This window comes from Malaclemys terrapin, chromosome 7 (genome assembly GCF_027887155.1).
Source record: "Malaclemys terrapin pileata isolate rMalTer1 chromosome 7, rMalTer1.hap1, whole genome shotgun sequence".
NCBI lineage: Eukaryota > Metazoa > Chordata > Testudines > Emydidae > Malaclemys > Malaclemys terrapin.
The window spans coordinates 49508091-49525726 of NC_071511.1; the positions used below are offsets into that span (position 1 = coordinate 49508091).

General features: G+C 58.3%; 1 protein-coding gene across 4 annotated transcripts; it reads left to right on the top strand.

Annotated features, from left to right (window-relative positions):
- The first annotated feature begins 1202 nt into the window (after positions 1-1202).
- Positions 1203-16179, top strand: HYAL2 (hyaluronidase 2). Of its 4 annotated transcripts, none has more exons than XM_054035588.1 (4): positions 1203-1574; positions 8914-9887; positions 14309-14398; positions 14957-16179. In XM_054035588.1, exons 2-4 carry the CDS (start codon positions 8961-8963, stop codon positions 15356-15358), a joined length of 1419 nt encoding a protein of 472 aa, XP_053891563.1. In that variant the 5' UTR covers positions 1203-1574; positions 8914-8960; the 3' UTR covers positions 15359-16179. The 4 variants fall into 4 exon arrangements, with proteins under 4 accessions (XP_053891563.1, XP_053891562.1, XP_053891564.1 ...); XM_054035587.1 differs by having other exon boundaries at positions 1203-1570; XM_054035589.1 differs by lacking the exon at positions 1203-1574 and adding an exon at positions 6947-7213.
- Positions 16180-17636: the final 1457 nt, after the last annotated feature.

Consider the following 17636-nt stretch of genomic DNA (forward strand, 5'->3'; position numbering starts at 1 on the left):
AGCTACAATTGCAGAGTTCCAGCAATTTTCCCTTCTAAGGCAACAAGGCCTGAGAAGACACCTCCTCCCCCGCCTGCCACATACCAAATCCCACAAATTCTAGGCCAGCCCAGACAAGGATCAACCTCCCTGACATCAACTCAGGACACATCCCAGGGTCCTGCAAATTCCCTTTACAACCTCAGTCTGGGCCCAGGAGAGTGTCATGGGGACATCTTCCCACCCCCCACTTCCCGGGTGACTGCAGAACATCTCTGGGGCAGCTCCGGCATGTACTTCTGTGGGAAAGTCTTTGTGCATTTCTAATGTCTTTTATGGGGTTTAGCACCTGTAAAGAAGATGGGGCACCTGCGCCATTGTGCCCTGCCAGATCTCCATGGCACACCCGCCAATGTTCCACGAACAACTGGCGAGGGACCTCTGCGCCAGCCCCAGAATGTGGCTCCTGTATTGGCCCTGCACCCATGTGCAGTTCAGCTTAGGGAGCAATGGGGGCTATAGCCTCTCTGGCATCCTCTAACAGTGCAGGCTCCGGTCCCCTCGCCTGCAGACAGTGCTCTCCTGCTGGAGTCAGGCAGACCCAGAAGTGGAGGAAGAACCAGTCAAGGGGAGCAGAACCTTCTGACACATTGTGGTGGTACCGGACACACTCAGAGCACAGCTTGGGGGCACTATGCCAGGCCTGGCTGCTCTGCAGTGCCACCTACAGGTTGGGAGAGATGCACTTTGGAGCCAAGAGTCTGGAGAGCTTTTGGGTGACTCTTGTAACAGTGTTTTCTTTTGGGGTGGGGCAGGTGACGACTTCAGAACAGCAGGAACAGGATGGGAAGCGGCGCCCAATCCAGCCCATGCTAAGCCCCAATCTTGCCCCATCGGCAGGGGTGGGGGAAGCTGGGCTGGCGCATGATGGAACAGTAGCAATCGCTATGGGTTGCAAGTGGAGGCGAACGCAGGGGAGATCCCCTGAGCCCTCGCTGACCTCTGAGCCACCCTCCCTCCCACCTCTCAGCTTGTGGAGGCCTTGTGGTTGCTGAGCAGGGACTGCACTGCTTCCCTTTCCATTTGCCAGCAGGAAATGAGGCTCGGTTCCGGGAGAAAGGCCTTCCAAGCTAGGGGGGAGTCTAGGGGAACAAGGGGGTGGGCACTGGCTAAGGCACATAGGGCAGCTCCACGGGGGCGGGTGAGAACTGGGGAGCGCACAACTCCCTGGGCTGGAGGGAGTGAGAGTGTGCACCTCTGGAGAGGGGGACCGAGCATAGGAGAGCTGAGAAGAAGAAAGAGACACTGGGAGACAGAGCCACTGTCCAGCCCCGCTGTCCCTGGAATCCTAGCCCCGGGACGGCACAGCCCAGGAAGCGTCTCTGTCCAATCCGGACCCTTTGGACTGTTCAGAGATCCCCTGCAGGGGTCAAAACTCTCCTCGACGGCTCCTTCGTTCATTTCTTTCTTCCTTCCTTCACTGGGGCGCCATCCGTGAGGGGTTTCCCCCAGTGTGGACTGATCTCCCTACCACACCCTTCCCTGCGCCAACATTGCTGCTGCCACCCGGAGCCACAGAAAGCCAAGCCAGGTGGGTGAGTCATTTTTTATACTTGGGGAGGGCGAAGGGACCTGCTTTACCTGGAGAGAATAATGGGCTGGGATGGACCTAGCAATAGAAACAAGGTCAGGAAGGGAGTGATAAGAGCAGGGAGTTGGGATGCCTCAGTTCTCTTCCCAGCTCTGGAAGGGGAGTGCGGGGTGGAAATCAGGACTCCTGGGTCCTATTCCCAGTTCTGGAAGGAAAGTGGGGGGCGTGGGAATCTAACAGTGAGAATGGGGGGCAATGTGTGTCAGGATTCCTGGGGTCTATTCCCAGCTCCATCACATGCCCATTCTGATAGTGTTACCTAGTGGCTGGTGCACTGGGCTAGGCCTTGGAAGAGCTGGGTTCTAGGCCCAGCTCTGCTGCTGGTCTGCTGCATGATCATGTCAAGTTGCTTCCTCTGTGCCTCAGTTTCCCCATCTATAAAATGGAGCTAATGATACTGACTGGGCTCCCAGAGAGTTTCTGTGGGTAAATGAATGTCCCCAAAGTGCTATGACACCCTCCAATGGGTGGTGCTAAGGACACATCCAGTGTTAACCTATAGAGGGGCCGCAGGAGGCTAGCAAAGGATCTGATCCTGACCCAATGCCAGGCCAGGGGTAGGAGACAAGACTTAATGCACTAACTGGAGCGTGAGTGCCTTGTGAGTGCCCAGTGCCTTGTGCTAGAACCACCCCGGCCAGCTGTCCCAGAGGGGAGTAGAACATCCAGTGACTTGCAATGTCCATTACTCTCATCTAGCTGGGCATGGGCACCTGCTCAGGACCCGGTTCTGTCACCCACTTTCAATGTGTCTTTGGGTAACTCTTAGTGCCTCAGTTTCCCCATCTGTGCAATGGTGATAATGACCCCCAGCTTTGCAAAGGGCTTTGTGAGTTATATTGTTAGTGTGGCAACATGAGACTCGGTAACTGGAAGGATACAGGGCTGTGGGTCTCAGGCTGTGGTTTGTGTGTGGAAAGTAAGTGTGTGTGGCGGGGGGGTGCTCTGGTTCTGTATCCAGACCAGAGTACTCAGCAGGGACTTGCTATCTCAGTTCTCTGTATTGGGGACAAGTGGCTTATTTACAGTGTTTTCAGGATTAAAACAGAGGAGGCACTGTCCAGAAAAGTGAGAGTGCTAGACACAGAGCAGTTCCTGTCCCAGCCTCTCCCAGCAGGGGGCACTGTGGGGAGGTGGCTGGAGTGTTGGCTGGTGGTGGGAGCTCCTAGTTATGCCAGCCTCTGCCCCTCCTTCTGGTCGGTGAGTGTCTCATGCTTCCAGCCTGGAACACATCTGGCTTCCTGCGTTTCTTCCTGGCTGTTCCCTCATCCCAGGCACATGGATTTCCTGGCCTGTCAAGAAGCCGGATGGGCAGGCTGCGTGTATTATCTCCTCCGTCAGCCCCAGCTTGGGTTGCTTTGCTTTGTTCCCAGCAAGGAGGCATGGAATGATAATCCTACGCTGCAGCCATTGCGCGGTGTTACACCCACGGGGCAGCCCCCCAGGCAGAACAGCATCTCCTAGTGACAGTCAGCCTTGGCCCCTGTAGAGACCTGGCGTAACATGGGGTGGAGGGAATTGGGGTCTGTAATGGGGGGTGGGCAGGGGGCATTGGGATCTGTAATGGGGTGGGCGGAGTGGTGGGAAGGGGGAATTAGGGTCTGTAATGGGGGTGGGTGGGGGGGTGGAAAGCGGGAATTGAGATCTGTAATGGGGGGGGTGGGCAGCGGGAATTGGAGTCTGTAATGGGGGTGGGTGGGGGAATTGGAGTCTTTATTGGGGGGAGTGTGGGAATTGGGGCCTGTAATGAGGGGGTGTAGCTCTGGGCGGACGGAGGGGAAGTGCAGGCGTAGTTGGCATAGCTGGATGTGCGTATCCATCCTGAATTGGCTGCCTATGCTCATGTGCGGGGCTTGGGGTTGGGCTGACAAAGCCCCCAGCTCCCAGAATGTGGGCTGGCTAGCCTCAGTGCTGGGAGCTGCCCCACTGCTGCCTCCTGAGCCTTTTGTGTGGAACAAAGCCCCGAGCTCCACAGCCAGTTCCTCTGGGAGCCCCCATTGTTTGGCTGGCCTGGCCCCCTTCCTCAGCCTAGCCCCGGTGCCTTCCCCCTCCTCTGGCTGGGAGCTCACCCCCTCCACCCCGAACTGCAGATTCCAGCTCTCCAGGGAGCCTTTGGGCCTCACCCCCTTGCCCCTCCCCAGTGCAGTGGTGTGGGGGGCTGTGATCGGATTACAGATCAGCATCCCTTCATTTCCTCTGCTGCTGGAGATCCGTCTCAGCTGGGACAAAGGCGCCAGCTAATCCAGTAGCTCTCCTCTGTGTTGTTATTCCCTGGCCTTGGGCCTCACACGGTGGGCATGCACTGCCAGAACCCACCCGCTGCTGCTCAGGGGCATTGCTGGTACCACTCTGCCCTGATGATTCTGGCACCTGCTGTAGGGAGTGGGGCAGGAGCACTGGCTGTGGGGGGAGCTCCCAGCTATTCCAGTCCAGCCTCTCCCAGCAGGGGGTTCTGCGGGGAGTGGGGGAGGAGCGTTGGCTGTGGGGGGAGCTCCTGGCTACACCAGCCCCGGCCTCTTCCAGCAGGGGCATGGGGAAGGAGCGCTGGCTGTGGGGGGAGCACCCAGCTACTCCAGCCCCAGCCTCTCCCAGCAGGGGGCACTGTGGGGAGGGGGCAGGAGCGCTGGGTGTGAGGGGAGCCCCCAGTTACCAGGCCCGCCTCTCCCAGCAGAAGCAGTAGAGTGGGGCGGTAGCAGTGCTTGTCTGTGGGGTGGCTGCTTGTTAAGAACAGCCCTAATGTGATGCCCTGTTGTTTGTCCCTCCATTTGTGTAACCAGCGAGTAATGCCTGGGGTGGGAGTGGATCTTCTGTACTGGGCTTGCCACGGTGCTGATGGCTCCTTACCCTGTGTGTGTGTGTTTGGGGGGGGAGGGTTCTACCAGTAGAAGCTAAGGGAGTAAATTTAAACCACTGTAAGCCTACATGTGGACAGCCAAAGGGAGCTAAGCTAAATCAGAAGCAGGCACTTCTGGACTAAGTGTATGTGGTCAAACTCCCCATGTAGACAAGCCCTTAATTACTTTACACCCACAGTGGCTTGTAAGTGGCTCACATGTGGCTGGAAAAGCAGGGCCCAACTAGAAGCAAGCCCCAAGGTTATTTCCCTGGTGCCCTGAGAGCCCAGCAGAGGAAGGAAGGGGAGGTGCCCAGGCCAGCTGGCAGTGCAAACATAAAACTGCATTGGATTGTGTGTGTGTGTGGGGAGGGGGGGGGGGTGAGATTGGGGCTGTGGTGACAGCCCTGGAGCTCAAAGGCCTCTGGTTGCTTGCAGCCAAGATACAGCATGGGCAGCGGCTGGGCAAACGGCCTCCATATCACCCGCATGCCTCAGCCCCACCCCGCAGAGCCCAACATCTATGTGTGAGACAGGGAAGTCCGCTGGAGGCCAGCAAAAGCAATCAATACATTCCCCTTGGACCCACCCTCACCATTGAGGGAAGTGCTACTGTAGATGGGCCCAAACCATTTGAGAACTGGGGCCCAGTTGTGCACCCTGTAATGGTGTCCCCAATGATCTCGTCCTACTATCCCCATTTGCAGCAGCAATCCTGGGTGGATCAAGAGAGATCTGCAGTGGGCCACCTAGGTCAGCCTGTGGGCCGTTTCCCTACTGCAGAGGGACCCTGTGGCCAACTCAGCTCTTGGTCTCGCTGCTGGGAGTGCCGGCAGGTTTGGTGGCAGTGGGTGTCACGTAGATACTCTGGCCCATTTGGAAATGGACTGGGACATCCCTCCCCATCTAATTCATGGCCAACAGGCCACTGATCAGCCACCCCAAGGCAAAGCTCTTTGGTCTCCTTTGACCTGGCTGGGTTATGGAACTAGGGACCTAGAGGTGAGAGACTCCATCTCCATCCCCAGAGCCATCCCAGTCCCCAGTACCGTAGGTGACTGAAGACACTTTTTGGAGGCTTTAATCAATAAGGAATCCAGTGTGCAGCACTGTCTCTTTAACACCCATGTTCCTTGGCACGGCCCAGGGCTCCCAGAGAGGAGGGTTCAAGCAAAGCGTAAAGCCTTGGAGACATCCTGAGCTGACAAGCACCATTTCTGCTCCTGGTGGTAGCACTCTCAGCAGAGAGGCCTGGGACACCATGGGTCTCAAGGCCCTTCTGGGACAGGGTTGAGGCCTGCTGGCCAGGTGGTATGGGGAAAGCAGTGGCTCTGTTATGTAGTTAGACAGAAGCCTGATTTCCAGAGATGAGGAAAACCCTCGACTGCAGCTGAACTCAACTAGGGCTCATCGCTCAGCATCCTGTGTCTGCAGGTTCCCAAGCTGGCACCGTACACCAGCCAGCCGCCAAACTCAGACAAGCCCCATTGAACCCCTGAGTGCCGTCAGCTTCTGCTATCACAAGAACATGCAAATAACCTTGAGATGGGAGAAGATCCAGCCGCTTGGCCTTCTGGCTCTGAAGAGTTGGTTTTGATTGAGCTCTAGTGGCACTTTGGAGGGGTTCCAGAACGCCGTCTGGCTGGAACGTGCCAGCCATTTGGCATGCCAAGCCCTGCCCCGGCAGTCAGTTGCCAGGGCTCTGGGGGAGCCATTGAACCCAGCAGATTGGCGGGCGCATTCCTAGGAAGGAAAATGGCCCACCCGAGACAAAGGCCATTCACTGCGGATGACATTGTTCCCCCAGCAGATGTTTATGTAGAATCCATAATGAAACAAACGTTCCTAGGGATTCCCAGACGTTGACATAACAACCGCTTTGTGACTTGATCAGAGAACCAGTGCTCCCAAATCAATCCTTAGACCAACTCCTCCTGGGCGAGGGCAAGGCAGCAGACATGCCTGCCCCATTGTCTGCAGCGCCCGGAGAAAACGGGCTCCGAACACTGGAATCGCAGGGGACTCTGGGGCTGGGGCAGCCCGGACCCACACACACACCAGCCAGCAACCTCTGCCCCGCTACCCACAGCACCCCATGCTGGGAGATGCTGAAACTGGAGTAACCGGGACGCCAGGCAGCCAGTGCTCCTGCTCCACTCCCCACAGCGCCCCCTGCTGGGAGAGGCTGGGGCTGGAGAGCTGGGACCTCCCACACAGCCAGTGACCCTCCCCACAGCGCCCCCTGCGGGCAGAGGCCGGCGCTGCAGCAGTTCGCCGCTCCCCTAACTGCCGCCCTGGGCGGGCTCCGTTAGCCCGGCCGCTCCCCCAGCCCCGCCCTGCCCCGGCGTGCGCCGCCCCCCTGTAGTTCAGTAGCAAGCGGCGCCTGGCATGCCAAGACAGCCGGGCTGTACCAAGTGGCTCCTGTCGGCTGGGGAAGGGAGTGAGGACTAGGGCACAAAAAAAAGAACAGTCCCCGTTGCCACGGAGCGTTAAAAACGTTGCAGACCGAGCCAAGGGCCGCAAGACTTCCCTCCCGCTTCCGGCCACTCGGCCGCGCGCTGAGCCAGTGCCTCCCTAGAGGCGGGGGGACTCCTTGGGGATCTCGCCTCCCCTTCAGCTCGCGTTGGGCCGCTCCAGCCTCTGGGCTTTTAAAGGGGCTGCCGAGGCTGGCAGCGGCGAGCGGGGCGGTGCTGGGTTCGTGGCCCTTTAAAAGGGGCTCGCTGGGGGGTGATGGGGGAGCTGAGTCTCAGGTGAGTGCGAGTCCGGAGCGCAGGCGAGCTGCTGGGGTCGCTCGCCCGGCCCGGCCGGGACTGGACTGGGCGGGGCGGGAACTTTCCCAGCTGCCGGGAGCGGGGCGGGAGGCAGCAGCGGCGTGGGGCGCTCCTACCGGCCCCGGTTCTAACGCGGGGGCTGCCAACCTCCCCCGCTGCCTGGCGAGCGTCCCGCTCTGGAGCGGAGCCCTGGGTGGCCGGGAAAGGTCCTCTGTTTCCCTGCCTTGCCCTGCCCCGCTCCAGCAGCTTGTGGTCTGGATCCCGACGTGCGGCTTGGCTGGGGGTTCGGCGAGGGGGGGCCCAACGGGCGGGTAGACCCCCCCAAGCCTGGGGAGCTGGTAACTCTGGGGAGCCCCGGCTCTCTCCCGGACGCGCCGCTGCACGGATTCCCTCTCCCGGCTCTGCGCCCTGCTGGGATTTGTGCCGCTAGCCTGCCGGCCGGGCTGAGAGCAGATCTGTTCTCGCTGCAGCACCGCTCCTTGGGGCTGCTCTGTGCGGCTTTGTGCGAGCGCTTGCTTTGCTGACACCCACATTTTTCTCTTCCCCCGCTCCCCCTTTGCTATTTGATCTCCGGCTCTTGCTTCTCGCCGATCACTTGGCCTCACAGGCTATTACAATGGAAAAAAGTTCGTGCTGTCCCGTAGCTCGTGCGAAGCCTGTTGCTCCGTGCGCGGAGCTGCCGAACAAAAGGTGGCCTCGCTGGCACACCCCGGCGGGGGTCTGGGGGTCGCACGAGGGCGCAGCCGGGGGAGAGGGAGGGATCGGTCTGGAACAAAGCGTGTCCGACCCACCGACTGCGCTGATAAGCTAAGGCCCGCACATTCCTGGGATGTTTTAGGGCTTCAAACCTTCGGCGTGGGGCCCGATCCTACCGGTTTATCGCCAGCCTCAATCCGGAGTGATTCGACCCGAGTAGTCGGCGCCACGTGTGGGAGAGATCGGAACCAGGCCCTAAATTGCAAGCTCCCTTCCAGGGAGGTTATGTGCCTGCTGTATGATGGGGCCTGGCTCTTGCTGGTGGGACTGTCAAGAAAGCTATGCTGGAATTATACTGTTGGACCTGAGCGCTGGAGCCGGCCCTTTGCTGGGGTTGGGGAGGCTGTTCAGCCTGCTGTGCTGACAGACCTGGGTCTGGGACTGCTCCCAGCCCTGTACCTGTGTTGGTGCTGGAGGATTTTGTGGCTGGAAGCTTCCCCTCCTAAGGATGAGTCTCTGCTGCCCATCAAGTTGTACTGGGCTCAGGTGGGTTGTGGCAGGTCAGGACCAAAGTGCTTTGGCAGAGTAGGGCAGGAAGGCTGGTCTGGGGTCTGAGATGCTAGTCTGCAATGTAGGAGATCTAGGTTCAGTTCCCAGCTCCACTGCAGTCATCCTGTATGGCCTCAGGCTAGTCACTTGAGCTTTGTGCCTCAGTTTCCCTTCAGCAAAGTGGAAAAGTATTCTCCCCAGTTCAGAGCAGAGATGCACCAACATTTGTGAGGTGTTCACATGGGGGCCAGTGGCAGACGATTTGAGTACCTCAATGGATTGGAGGGGCATTGGCAAAGCTGGGTTTGTGGGGTTGGGATAGTAGGGGGCCTTCGGGGCATTGGCAGAACTGGGGGAAGCTTGCAAAGCTCTATTGCTAGCGGGGTGGGGGAGTGCCTTTTGCCCTACCCTCTTACAGCCTTGTCCCTCTGCAGGCTGTGACCTGAAGCCATCCTGTGACTGAGCAGCCTAGTGAGAGAGAATGCGGGGCGGCTCTGTGCTGGCAGTGCCATGGCTCCTGGTCCTTGCTGTCGCTGGCGGCCGTGGGCAGGATGAGAAGCCAACCTTTGCCCCCCTTTTCACCCGGAAGCCCTTCATTGTGGCCTGGAACGCACCCACCCAGGACTGCAGGCCCCGCTTCAAGGTCCAGCTGGACTTCAGCCTCTTTGACCTGCAGGCCTCACCCAATGAGGGCTTTGTAGACCAGAACCTCACCATCTTCTACAAGGAGCGCCTGGGCCTCTACCCCTACTACGATGAGCAGCAGGTGGCTGTGAATGGGGGTGTCCCCCAGAACAGCAGCCTCCGGGAGCACCTGGACCGGCTAGAGGAGGGCATCCGCAAGTACATCCGCTCAGAGGCCAAGGAAGGTCTGGCTGTCATTGACTGGGAGGAATGGCGGCCCATCTGGATCCGCAACTGGCAGAACAAAGACATCTACCGCAAGAACTCCCGGCAGCTGGTGCTGTCGCGGCACCCCGACTGGCAGGAGGACATGGTGAACAAGGAGGCCCAGTACGAGTTTGAGAGCTCGGCCCGGAAATTCATGCTCCGCACCCTACAGTACGCCAAGAGCTACCGGCCTAAGCAGCTGTGGGGTTACTACCTCTTCCCGGACTGCTACAACCACGACTACAGCAAGAACCCTGACAGCTACACGGGACGCTGCCCTGACGTGGAGAAGACACGCAATGACCGGCTGTCCTGGCTCTGGAAGGAGAGCAAAGCCCTCTACCCTTCCATCTACCTAGACCAGGTCCTGGCCTCCTCTGAGAACGGCCGCAAGTTCGTGCGCTCGCGGGTCATGGAGGCTCTGCGGATCTCCCACCAGCACCACGACGGCTACTCACTGCCTGTCTTCGTCTACGCCAGGCCCACCTACAGCCGTAAGCTGGACGTGCTGAGCAGGGTAAGGCGGTGCTGGCGCCCCAGGGACAGACCCATTTCTGCCAGAAATGTTGGAGCTAGAACCCTGTTTCTTCCTGGGCCTGTAGCTCTCTGGTTCTGGGAGAGGGTAGTGGATGGGCTCACCACTAGGGGGCAGTGTGATCACACACCTTCCCAGCATATTACAGCAAAGGCACCAGAACATACCAAGGGGATGGACTTTACCAGGGAGTCAGAGGTTCTCGGGGTCCCCATGCTGTCCTGCCCAGTTGAGCGGCTCCTAGCTGCATGGGAGGGGGCCTCTCCACCCTGGCCTTCTGGGCATATTGAGGGGGTGGAGATGAGTGGGAGGACACAAGTGACCCCAGCTGGGCAGATTGCCCCCCTGCTCTTGGTGTTTGTGTCCTCCTTTTCCACTGCCTGCCAGGGCAGCACATGCTTAAATGCTTCCTCATGTGTCCTGAGTGCAGCTCCTGGCTGGGGTCACTTCCCACAGGAAGTGCTCTGGGGGGGCAGAGGGGTTTGGGGGGGGGGGGGGATGGGAGTGGGGTCTCTGTGGGTGGCAGGCTGCTTCTCTCTGTAGTACATATTGTTGCTAGAGTGCAGCTCCCCTCTTACTGGACAGGCCCGATCTTGTGTGCAGGGGAGGAAGGACCAGGTGTTCTAATGGTTAGAGTGGGAAATGGGTGCCAGGACTCCTGCATTCTATTCCTGGCTCTGGCTGCGGAGTGGGGTCTAGTGGCTAGAAGAAGAGACAGCGAGCCGGGACTCCTGGCTTCTATTCTCAATCCTGGCACTTAATTTTTCTGAGCTTGAATAAATCCTCTCCTGTCCCTTCAGTTTCCATTTCTGTAACATGGGCACACTAGTCCTCATGGAGGCAATGAGGGTTAATTATGAGACACTGGATGCTGGTGTTTGGCAAGTGCCCTAGTGATAGCTTAGGCGTAGCATTGGTAAGGAGCAGGGCAGTGGGCTGCTGGCCATCCTCATAAGGAAAGGAGGGAAATGGGGTTTAGGTAGCATTATGATAAAGTGGATGCACAATTGGCTGAAAGATGGTACTTCATAGTTAGTTGGCAGACTGGGAGAGTGCATCTAGTGAGGTCTTGTAAGGATCAGTCCTGGGTCTAGTGCTAGTCAATATTTTCATTAATGACTTGGACGATGGAGTGGGGAGTTTGCCTATTAAAAATATGTAGGGGACACCAAGATGGGAGGTGTTGTGAGCCCTTTGGAGGGCAGGATTAGAATTCAAAAGGACCTTGACAAATTGAGAATTGGTTTGAAATCAACAAAATGAACTTCAGTAAAGACAAGTGCAACATACTACACTTAGGAAGGAAAAATCAAATGCACAGCTACAAAATGGGGACTAACTGGCTAGGTGGTGGTGCAGCTGAAAAGGGCCTGGGGTTTAGAGTGGATCAAACTGATGTGGTAGAGTTGCCCCCCTCCCCCAAAGAGGCTAATTTCATTATTACGGGAGTGTTGGAGGGGAGGACATTGTCCTGCTCAGCATGGATGAGGCCTCATCTGGAGTGTTGGGTCCAGTTCTGGGCACCACACTTTAGAAAGATGTAGACAAACTGGAGAGAGTCCAGAGAAGAGCAGCAAAAATGATCAAGGGCTTAGAAAACCTGATCTGTGAGGACGGGTTAAAAAATTGGGGCATGTTTCTTCTTGAGAAAAGACTGGGGGTGGGTGGGGGAGAAACCTGATACCAGTCTTCAAATATGTTAAGGGCTGTTACGAAGAGGATGGTGATTGATTGTTCTCCATAGCCACTGACAGTAGGACAAAGACTAATCGCCTCCAAGGGAGGTTGTGGAATCCCTGTCACTGGAGGTTTTTAAGACCAAATTAGACAAACCTCTGTCAGGGCTGGTCTAGGGTTACTTGGTCCTGCCTCAGCACAGGGGGCTGGACTCGATGGCTTCTCAAGGTCCCTTCTTGCCCAGCATTGCTTTGAATCCACGAGTCCAGCATTTCTCAAATGTGGCACTGTGGCCACATGCAGCCACCAGGGGTTTTTGCATGGCCACAAGAGCCTCCTGGGCAGTGAAGGGGGGGGGTGGACTCCACCTCCTTCCCCCCCCCCCCCCCCCCCCCCGACCTGTTGCTCCTGGATGCAGTGCCCTGCACTGCCTCTAGAGACTGGTGGGGTACAGCACTGCAGGAGCAAGGTGAGTTCTCAACCCAACTTGATAGGGGGTGGTAGGGCTCAGCCCTGGGGTGGTTGGGCAGCAGGCTCCAGTGGTGGGCCTTCAGGAACCTGGCCATAGGACTGCAGGTGCCAACCCTCTGCTCTGGCCGTGTGGCCCCAGCTTCAGGCTCTGGTCCCTGGTTCCAGCCGCAGAGCCGACCCTTGGTGCTGACCTCTAGCCCCTGCTGTGAGGCAGCAGGCTCTGACCCGCAGCTTCAGCTGCATGGACCCTGGCTCTGACCACGCAACAATGGGCACTGACCCCCAGCCCCAGCTCCAGCCATGCAGGCACACCACCTCCTTTCCCCCATTTGCTTTGGGCCCCTGCTGTCTCCCCTGGCCCTGCGTCCATGGCCCCAGGCCCCCACTACTTCCTCCTCTGACCCAGGGCTGGCGCTTCCATTAGGCAACCCTAGGTGGTCGCCTAGGGCGGCAGGATTTGGGGGGTGACATTTTGCCACCCTCGGCAGAAATTCGGCAGCAGGGGGTACTTCCGCTCTGGGTCTGTGGAGGAAATTCACTCGCTCCGGGACCCCGCCACCGAAGTGACCCGAAGATGTGGAGCAGAAGGACCGCCAAATGCTCAGAGGAGGAGCGCTGCCGCCTAGGGCAGCAAAAACCCTGCCACTGCTCCTGTTCAGACCCCCCTCCCCCATCCAGGCCTTAATTTGTCCTGGGGCTTGCATGTTTGTTAATATCACTATTCTCAGCAAGTATCACTTTTCCCAGCAGACTTATCACAGCCTCCCAGCTAGCTACCCAGTGTGCTGTGAAAAGTGATATTAACCAACATACAAATATTACTTTTCACAGCACTATTTTTGAGTCTGTACCCCCAAAAAACCCATGCTACATAAATAAATGACAATGATTTGGATGTGTATATTTTTGTTTTTCCTAAAGTTAATTAAGTATTTTAGGAAAAAGTCAGTGTGGCACTAGCAAGAGTTGGTGGTCACACTCTGAAGCCACCAAAATTTGTGTTGAGAACCCCTGCACTAACTTCTGTGCTGAAGAGCTGACTCTGTTTGGATTAATGTGACGTGAAGGGACTTTAATAAGCTACAACCCCTTTGTGAGACTAGGATAGCAGGGGGCTGCTGTGGGTCAGGTTTGAGGGGCATTGGCAGGGCTGTGTGGGGAGAGCCTGGGGCAGGGATCTCGGGGGGGCTGCAGCAGCCAGGTATGTGGGCAAGGCCATGTGTGGGGAGGCTGCTCAGAGCTTGGTTCTCAATAGCTCCATCAGTCCCACTTGTTAGACAAGTTAATCCTGCAGCTGCCCACCCCCATCCCAGGCTGGAGTTGAGCTGCAAGGATGCCCTGCCTCCCACCTCTGGTGCTCTCAGGGCAGCTCCCTGGCTGCTGGTGGCTCCCAGTACTGTGAGGCCCAGTCACCTCCCTCCTGCCTGACTTTCAGGACTTTCAGTGCTTGTTCCATCAGGCCACCTGCTGTCTCAGCAGCCCTGGTGGCTAGGCCCAGCCCAGGAACATGCATGCTGGCCTGGGGCAAGGAAGGGAGAGGCAGGAATGTGAGGAGCATGGGGTGGGGATGCTCCACCCCCATGTGCAACTAGGCTGGGTGCAGCCCTGGGATATCTCCAATCTTGGGTAATTGGCAACCTTTCACCCCCAGCTGCTTCATGGACTGCAAGGGGGGAGGGTGGGACTGCTCTCCCTGGTGCAAGAAAGGCAGCCACCTCTGGGGTAGAGTTCAGCAGCTGTTCTTACCACACCCAGCAACAGTGTGGGGCATGTTATGGAGAATTCCCCAGGCAGCTGGACTGGGGGAGCAATCAGGGAGGTGCAGTGTAGGGAGCTGGGATTTGGGCAGCAGAATTGGGGGTGGGGGGAGCAGGAAAAGTACACTGAGATCTTTAATGGCAAGTTAGCGTGCCCAAAAGCACCTGCCTCTAACACCACAGCAGGGCACTAGTGCCACCCAGGAGGCCTCCTGGCACAGTCCTGGCCAGGCCTAGCCCTACTCAGGCTGCGTCAGAGACTTGAGCTCTCCGCTAGTCTCTAACTGGAGTCTGAGCACCACCACCCCCAACCAGGGGTTGACTGCTGCAGCACTGCCCTCCCACGTGAGCCAATGGCCTGAGCCTCCTGCCTCTGGAGTATCCAGGTGGGAGCAATAGATTAGAATATGCAGGTTGGTTCAGGGAGCTGCGCCTGCCTACTTCCTGCTGCAAGTTTCCACCCTAACCATTGGCTCTGTCTGGATTCCTCCCTGGCAGATGGACCTGGTCTCCACCATCGGCGAGAGCGCAGCCCTGGGGGCAGCTGGTGCCATCTTTTGGGGTGATACAGACTACACCAAGAGCCAGGTAGGTACCGGGGGAGGACAGGTCCCCCTCTGCCCGCAGTAGGGAAGCATCCACCTGCCATCTGACCTCTGGTATTGAGCATGGGGAGCACCTCTCAACAGGCCTGCTCCTGCCCCCTGTGGAGTCAAAGACTGAAATGGGATTGGGCCCAGTGCCCTGCTTGCATCTGCCTACCGCAGCTTGTGCTGTGAGTGAGCCGGGGCTGCGCACAGTGCGTGTTGTGGCCTTGCTGGACGCTCTGGTCTGTGCCCATGAGGTCTGAGCATCCCATGGTGCCTGACCCACTGCAATCGGTGGGGCAGAGGAAGCTGCCAGTCTCCTTGGAGCCCTGCCGAGCCTGGCCTGCTCAGCATTTCTGCCTCCTGGCTTGGCCTGGGCATAGGGTAGTGCCACCCCCTGCATGCAGCAATAGTGCTGCCAGCCCCTGGGGATCTGAAGGTAGGTGAAAGAATAATGCTAACGCCTGGCAGTGCTATTGGTGGGCTTGAACTGCCCCTGGATTCCTAGTCAGTCCACAGCTCTCCTCTGGCTCTCGCTCACCCCTCGTTCCCTTCCCAGAGCACCTGCCGGACTATCAAGGCCTACCTGGAGGAGGAGCTGGGTCACTACATCGTCAACGTCACCACGGCGGCTCAGCACTGCAGCCGGGCACTGTGCCAGGGCTGGGGGCGCTGCCTGCGCCGGGACAGCACCGCCAACGTCTTCCTCCACCTCAACCCTCTCAGCTTCCAGATCCGGCCCCGGGGTGAAGCCGACGGGCAGCAGCCAATGCTGCGGGTGGAGGGGGAGCTGTCTGCCGCTGACACCGCATACCTACGGACCCACTTCCGGTGCCAGTGTTACCAGGGCTGGCGTGGGGATGCGTGCGAGCGGCAGCTGAGCACCCACAACAGTGGAGCCTGCCCGACCTGTGCCACTCTGGGACTCCTGGTGCTGGGGCTCCTGGCCTGCTTGGACTAGCTTGGCCCCTTACTCAGGTCCTCATGGCAGTAGGCAGTCTTCTGGTGCTTAGCATGGCAGGGGCATGGGTGCAATAGATGGCACTTGTAGCCAGAGCCTGGTGTGCCCCTCTGTGGGGCAGACAGACTTGGAACCCAGGAGCCTTTTGTATTTCATTTAGTGCTGATGTAGTGGATCTATTGGAGGTGGCCCTCTACCTCTGCCACAGCCAAGGGGGCAAGAGGTCCCTCTAGTGCTCCCTGCTGGCCAGCAGAGTGCCTGCAGCTGGGGGATGAGGGATGTTCTTGGGCAGTGATGTAGGGGGCAGCCTGCAGCTGGGAGTCAGGGGAGATCTGCCCTGGTGTGGAAATACAAGGGCTTTGCCCTGGATTAGCTTCATCCCCCAGGCCTAGGTAGCTCCTCCTTCCCTGCTGCTGGGTGTGCCCCAGTGTGGAGCCGTGCCCCATGGTGTGTGGGTGGGGGGGGATGCTCATCCCCTCCCCGGCTCAGCAGAGGGAGAGGGGCCTCTCAGCATGAGCCAAGCTGCACAGGGGGTGTGGGGTACCCCCTAGCTCTACTGTAGGCTTTGTGGGGTGTGGAGGAGCAATGGGATGGCAGGACCCTTCTTCTGTTGTAAGGAGGGGGGTGGATAGGCAGTGAGCAGAGGAGTGTTGGGGAGACAAGGCCTGATGTGACAAATACTACTATATGTGTGTGGATATGCCCTTCAGTGCCTGAGTGAGGCAGGGGCTGGGCCAGGTGCATCCCAGGAACCAGCGCCCTGCCTCTGTCACCGAGAAACCAAAGTGCTTTACCTCACCATTAAAGGCGGAACAAGAGAGCAGGCGGCTGCTGTTTGCTTACAGCGTGGCTCCCCCTTGCCCTGGGAGCAGGGGGCAGCCCTATTTCCCCACCCCTGCTGCAGGGGAGGCTGGGGCAGGTGTTCCCGGGGCTTATGGTTGGGCCCATCTTGGCTGGCACAGTGCCTGGGATAGGGAGGCACCTATATCTGTGTCAAGTCCAGACCATTTCTCCCCCCCCCCCCCCCCCCCCCAATGCTGACAATTCCCCGTTTCTCCTGGTGTATGACTCAACAGCCAGTGTGCACGGTACCAAGCACCCCTCCCTCCCCGGCTCACTGGGCTGCCCTCTGTTAGCTCCTGGTACATGGCATAGAGACATCTGCCTGTGAGGTCTCCTGCTCCTGTAGGGTGTGCACTCTCCCTGGCTGGGCAGTGGCTTCCTGCTGGGCTGGATTCCCTTTCCCCCTGGGATGTCAGCAGCAGACTGCGGTGGGGAAGGCTAGCTTGTGGAGGGGGTACTAAGGGAGTTGGTGTGAGTCATGCCTGCAGCTCCAGGGCAAGGGGGGAGCAGCAGCTAGCCCCATGTCTCCACAGCCCAGCCAGGTCATTTATTGTTCAGCCTGTGACTTGTTCCATGTACAGAGGCTGGTACCTCATGGGAGGCCTGTCCTCCAACATCTGTCCATAAAACTACTGGTGGCCCTGTGCACCAGCAGTGTGGTTTCTGCATGGATTCTCTGCTGCTGGGGGCTGAAATGCAGCCAGTGCTGGGGAGATACGCAGGGGTATTTTTATTGCGTACAGCAATGCTGCATGCTCATTCGAGGCCAGCAGCAAGGAGGAAAGCTGTGGCTGCTGAAACCACCATCGGTGACTGACCCTCTCTGGAAGCCACGCGGCTGGGGCCTTGGGGTTAATTACAGGAGGTGAGACCCATCTCTGACAGCTGGCCCTGCTCATGCACTGCAGGGTGCTGCACTTAGCTACATGGCTCACCCCCTGCGGCCAGACCCCAGATCTGAGTGCTGGAAACTTGGCTCAGTGGGGTGCCTGCTGCTCTGGGATGTTTCCCTTCCCCTTGGTCTCATGCCCCTCAGTATGGTGTGAAGCCAGTAGGGAGGGGGGTTGTCTTTGCCCACTCGTCTTTGTGTTCTCCTTAAACAGTGCACATGCAGTGGGTGCTACCCCCCTCCCCCATACCAGCACTGCCCCATGCCCCGGGTATGATCACCCTGTGTTGGTACCAGCACTAGGGGAGGGGCCTTGCTTTTACAGCTGGCCTGAAATACAGCAGCACCTGGAGAGTGGCCATGATTGACAGGAGAGTGCCCCCTATTGAGTAGTCCCCTTTGCTCCCTGAAACATGGCATTCTGAGCGTCCCATTGGGGTCAGCAGTGACTGAGGGGGTGTGCCCCCTACTGAGCCCTTTACTCAGGCCTGGTGCTACTGGAAGGATATGGGGGTGTTTCCCCCCCCAGCAACTTTCTAGGGCCCC